Source organism: Physeter macrocephalus, chromosome 18 (assembly GCF_002837175.3).
Source record: "Physeter macrocephalus isolate SW-GA chromosome 18, ASM283717v5, whole genome shotgun sequence".
Taxonomy (NCBI): Eukaryota; Metazoa; Chordata; class Mammalia; order Artiodactyla; family Physeteridae; genus Physeter; species Physeter macrocephalus.
In genome coordinates this window covers 75,531,517-75,537,311 of record NC_041231.1, presented here as the reverse complement: position 1 = coordinate 75,537,311, position 5,795 = coordinate 75,531,517, and the positions used below count along the sequence as shown (strand labels likewise).

General features: G+C 47.2%; 1 protein-coding gene and 1 long non-coding RNA gene across 2 annotated transcripts in view; one reads left to right on the top strand and one right to left on the bottom strand.

The window, feature by feature from the left end:
- LOC114484300 (uncharacterized) overlaps positions 1-2,648 on the bottom strand; it is a 7,064-nt gene extending 4,416 nt beyond the window's left edge. The window contains exon 1 of the long non-coding RNA XR_003676997.1: positions 2,207-2,648. This is a non-coding gene — a long non-coding RNA (uncharacterized lncRNA). The remainder of the gene's footprint in view (positions 1-2,206) is intronic.
- A 1,398-nt stretch (positions 2,649-4,046) lies between these two features.
- The window catches only part of TREM1 (triggering receptor expressed on myeloid cells 1), a 10,437-nt gene continuing 8,688 nt past the window's right edge, over positions 4,047-5,795 (top strand). The window contains 1 exon segment of the mRNA XM_028479518.2: positions 4,047-4,165. Within this exon segment, the coding sequence (XP_028335319.2) occupies positions 4,047-4,165 (119 nt within the window).

The following is a 5,795-nucleotide window of genomic DNA, read 5'->3' as shown; positions in this document are numbered from 1 at the left end:
AGTACCATACTGTCTTGATTACTGTAGCTTTGTAGTATAGTCTGAAGTCAGGGAGCCTGATTCCTCCAGCTCCGTTTTTCTTCCTCAAGATTGCTTTGGCTATTCGGGGTCTTTTGTTTTTCCATACAAATTGTAAAATTTTTTGTTCTAGTTCTGTGAAAAATGCCATTGGTAGTTTGATAGGGATTGCACTGAATCTGTAGATTGCTTTGGGTAGTATGGTCATTTTCACAATGTTGATTCTTACAATCCAAGAACATGCTATATCTCTCCATCTGTTTGTATCGTCTTTAATTTCTTTCATCAGTGTCTTATAGTTTTCTGCATACAGGTCTTTTGTTTCTCCCTCGAGGCACCTCTGAGTGATAACTTCTCTATTTCAATTTCCCTTGTGGCCTTTTGTTGAACACTAACTCACTATCCAGCATCCTTAACAACTGTGAATTTAACAAAGTCACAGCAGCCCCATGGGGCAGTAATAAGATAACCTGTGGTGCACCTCTTCCATTTGGTACCATGGAGCAGTTCACAAAGAATGGGGTTCATCTTAGATGTGAACATAGCTCCATCTCCAAACCTCGTGTTGGATTTAATGGTTGTTGCAGAATGGCATGGATAGTATAATCCCATATCTGTAAAGTAGAATCAACTCAGACTGTACATTTATTTGCTCATGCAAGCCTATAGCTGTAGAAACCCAGAAATTGTCTGGAAAGCTACACATTCATCAAACAATGGGGGTACCTTTTGAGGGAAGGAGCTTGGTTAATGTTGGGGGGAAAGAGTGGAGTAGGGAACTTTATCTGTTTACTACTGTGGTGCTTGTTTTTAAGAAAGAATCTTTATGTACATAGGGACTTCCCTGGTGGTGCAGTGGTTAGGAGTCCACCTGCCAATGCAGGGGACATAGGTTCGATCCCTGGTCCAGGAAGATGCCACATGCCACAGAGCAAGTAAGCCCCTGCGCCACAACTACTGAGCCTGCGCTCTAGAGTCTGCGCCCTAGAGCCTGTGAGCCACAACTACAGAGACCGTGTGCTGCAACAACGGAAGCCTGCGTGCCTAGAGCCCGTGCTCCACAACAAGAGAAGCCACTGCAATGAGAAGCCCGCAAACTGGAACAAAGAGTAGCCCCCGCTTGCTGCAACTAGAGAAAGCCCACGCGCGGCAACAAAGACCCAATGCAGCCAAAAAAAAAAAAAAAAGAATCTTTATGTACATAATTTCTTATGTTGCTGTGTAATGAAGATAATATTTTAAATGTTATATTGTGTTATATTTTAAATGGTAAAGGAGGGGGTATGGGGAAAATGGGCATTTGCAGAGGACCCAGGAGCCTGTGTTCCCGGAGGCCAGTGCAGGAGGGGTGGGTGGTGACAGCCCCAGGGCAGGACACCCCGCCGAGGTGAGGGGCTTGTCTGAAAGTCTAAGAGGAAGGTATAAATTGAACAAAAACACAGGAGAACCAGTGAGAACACAGTGCTCAGGAGATAGCCAGCAGAGAGGGGCTTTAGGCAAACTTGAGACCAGGAAGTGTCATGGGGACTGGAGCCCTTGATGACCAGAAGAGGGGCTGGTGAAGGGCATGGTCAGCAGTGATGGGGTTCAGGGCAGACCACCCCAAAATATGCCACTTTGGTATGATCATTTTGAATGAAAGTTACTTGGGAAACAGCTGGTACAAGAACACTCTGACTGGCCTTTGTCCCCCTGAAAGCAGGAAATTAATCTCCCATGTGAAGGTACCCTCCCTGTAGCAGGAGGATAGGAAGCATGCTTATTGCCAGAGACAGGGAGTTCAAGGCTGAGAAAGCTGTAGAAACAAACTTTGTTACTTCTTCATTATTTGCAAACTCAAGCCCAAACCCCTTTGTTTTGTCAAACCTTCACAAGTAATTGTTTCTTTGTCTAAAAGGTCTAAAAGCTGCCTGCTTTGGTCACTTCTTTGAACCTCATGTCTTTGGAGTTCCCATAGGTATGAAATCAAATTTGATTGTTTTCTCCTGTTGATCTGGCTTCTGTCAATTTAATTATTAGATCAGCCAAAAAGAACCTAGAAGGGTAGAGGAAAATTCTTCCTCCCCTACAGTGGTCTGCTGGATTCTGCCTGGCAGAGGAAGAGAAATCTGCGGCCAGGATCCCCACAGTGAAGCAGACGGAGTGTCACTAGGCCCTGCCCCAGGCCCTGGGGAATCTTTCCAAGTACCTTGAAGAGCCTCTGACTTGAACCTGTCCTTGTCCCGAGTCCTCAGGTGCGTCCTGTGCTGTCCAGGTATCCTGAGTGAGAGGAGGTGACAGGGGGGGCATGGGGGGCACAAGGTCCACAATCTGGGACCAGAGGGGACAATGCCCCTCAGCAGATGGCAGCCTGAGAGAGAGAAAGAGGGAAGAGTGAGGAGTGAAAGCCTGACCTGGTGTTAAGCTAACCACGCCAGAGTGACAGTCCCTTATTCTGCCTGTGTCAGGCTTGTCTTGGCGGTTTCACAGACAAGGAACTCACGTGCTTGTTGGAGTCAAAGTCACAGGCAATTTTGTTTTTTTAAATGACTGCTCAGGGTTCCCCATGCAAATGGTTTAAACCCTTGCAATGGTCAAGATGGAAAAATTTTTTAAAAACAAATAAAATTCTCTAATTAAAGAAAAAAACCCCTTCAAGTACTTGTATGTTCCTCTGTCGTAGAATATTGGAAAACTTTGATAAATATGCAATTTGAATCAATTGTGTTAGAGCTTCAGGTCTGTCCTAATTTTTGTGTCGAACTTCAAAATTGCTTTCAAATACTCAGTTTCCTTAAGGAAATCTTTTTCAGTTTCTAGAATCCTTTTTCCGGTCTTCCCAGTTTCTGGAATCCTTGCTGCCTTGCTCAGGTCTTATCTCCTTCCACCTGGTTGACAGCAAGAGTCACCCAACTGGACTCCCTCCCTGCAGTGTGGGCTGTACCTCCTGTACCTGGTCTCTGGAGGTCACAGAATTAATGGTGAGCTTTAGAAGGAGCATGCAGGAGTGGAAAGAGCCCTGACTCAGTCTGATCGTGTGTGTGTGTGTGTGTGTGTGTGTGTGTGTGTTTGGGGGTGGAGAGGTATTGAGAAAGAAGTTCAGAAGATCTGGTCCTGAGCACACTCCTCTGTGGCGGACCAGAGCAGAGGGCCCCAGGCAGGAAGACTCCAGAAAAAAAACAGCTAAGGGAAGGCCACTGGAAGTCTAGCCAGAGCTATGGACCTCACGGACTTGATGGGAGAGAAAGTGTAATATTCCTATTTTACAGACAGGGAAATTGAGTCCCCTCTCTCCCTGCAGCCTTACTAAGAGGGAGGAGTGGCAGAGGTGGAGCCGCCTTTCCTCAGCCCTCCTGGGACTGCTGTGGTCTCAGCTTCTCCCAGATTCCTCTCATGTCCTGAATTGTGGGGCTGGAGAAAGTTACAGGTACTGCCTAGGTCAACAGAGTGGGTATGGGGGCCATCCTGGGCTGTTTCCTCTAACAGGGCCACAGACTATGCCACTCCTGACAGTGACCCTGAGTGCCCCATTTCCCAGGCACCTCCCAGAGCCCAGTTCCCACAGAGCCACCTGCCCCCAGCTCCTCCTGGGGGAGCTGCACCTGTGCAGAGGAGACGGATCTCAGGACTAGGGACAGAGACTGATTTGGGGCATTCTCTCTCTGCAGCTTCCATTCCCGGAGATCCCACTGAGCTTCCAACAAAGGCCCAGATGTTCAGCAGAGTCTGCACCCATGCGGGCTCTGAGACCTCGGCTCTGCATGAAGGATGCTCACCCCATTGACACTGGTGGGGAGACCACAGCTCAGAGAAATGATGACTCCACCTTCCAAGCGGTCACTGTCTGTGGCGAAGGGAGGACCCCTTGTCACACAGCGAAGAGCAAGTGCGAAGGACGGAGGGCCACAGGGAGTAGGGTGTGGGGAGAAGGTGATCTTGGGACCCTGCTGGGAGGAGGGAAAGGAGGGATCGGTGGGAAGCTGCGGCGCTGTACACACACACACACACACACACACACACACACACGCACGCACACACACGCACACACGATGGCTGTCGTAGCGCGCTTTGGCCAGCAGGGGGCAGGGCAGCCCGTCCATCACGCCAAGCGCACCCCAGGCTCCCTGGCGCTCCCCTGCTCTGCTGCAGCTCGGAGGCCTGGGCCCTGGTGATGCTACTAATTCACTGGGAAACCTTGAGTCAACGAGACTCCCCGTGCCTCAGTTTCCTCACCGTGAAAGGGGATAGTGACAACTGCTTCACAAGGATTTTGTGGAAATCAGATTTGACCAGTGGTAAAATAGATAGCTAGTGGGAAGCAGCCGCATAGCACAGGGAGATCAGCTCGGTGGTTTGTGACCACCTAGAGGGGTGGGATAGGGAGGGTGGGAGGGAGGGAGACGCAAGAGGGAGGAGATATGGGGACATATGTATATGTATAACTGATTCACTTTGTTGTAAAGCAGAAACTAACACACCACTGTAAAGCAATTATACTTCAATAAAGATGTTAAGAAAACAAAAAACAAAACAGAACAAAACAAAAACAAAAACAAAAAACACTGATGCCTGCTCCCACCCCACTGGGATCATGTCATTGGTCTGGGTTTGGCGTGGGCGTTGGCAGCTTCTCACACAGCCCAGGTGATTCTAAGGTGAAGATAAGTTTGGGAATTCCAGAGTTAGATACTCAGGTGACCAGGCTTTGGAAACTCTAAGTTGAAAGTTTGTTTTTAACTCTTTCTCCTAAGGTCCCTTTTTTTACTACCTTGTTTTCATAAAATTCAAATTCCGTCTTCTCTCTCTTTTTATCTTCCTAGCTCCTGCCTAACCTCTCGAAATGGAAAATGTAGATTTCCCTAACAATCTGAACTCAAATTACTCAACTATGCACTCCTACCACCTATGATGTAAATAAACCTGTAATGTAAAGACACATGAAATCATTAGTTAGCCTGAGCTGAGGGCTTGTTTCCTAGGCTCCTGGGTGGTGTGGGCAGTGCAGGGCCAGATAGTTGTGAAATACCAGTTCTCTTCCCAGGAAGGTGAGTATAAGAACAAAACCCAGGGTAAAGAAGTGGTTCCAGGTCATTGTTCCAGGTTAGTCATCAGCTCCAGGCCCCAGGAAATGGCTCAGAACTCTCCATATTTTATCTGGGACAACCCTGCTGCTGAGGAAGATGACAGACTCCAGTGGGAAGGAGAGACTTCAAGGAATGAAAAGGGACCTGGGCCAGGAAGAGGGTCTGATGGAGGAGAAGGCATGGAACAGGGAGTGAATGAACTTCACATCCTGAATTCCCCCCTCCTTCCCCTGCTCAAAAATAAACAAATGAGACCTAATGAAACTTAAAAGCTTTTGCAAAGCAAAGATAACTACAAACAAGACAAAAAGACAACCCTCAGAACGGGAGAAAATATTTGCAAGTGAAACAACAGACAAAGGATTATCTCCAAAATATACAAACAGCCCATGGAGCTCAATATCAAAAAAACAAACAGTCCAGTTAAAAAATGGGCAGAAGACCTAAATAGACATTTCACCAAGGAAGACATACAGATGGCCAAAAGGCACATGAAAAGATGCTCAACATCAGTAATTATTAGAGAAATGCAAATCAAAACTACAATGAGGTATCACCTCATGCTGGTCAGAATGGCCATTATCAAAATATCTAGAAACAATAAAGGCTGGAAAGGGTGTGGTGAAGAGGGAACCCTCCTGCACTGTTGGTGGGTATGTAAATTGATACAGCCACTATGGAGAACAGTATGGAGGTTCCTTAAAAAACTAAAAA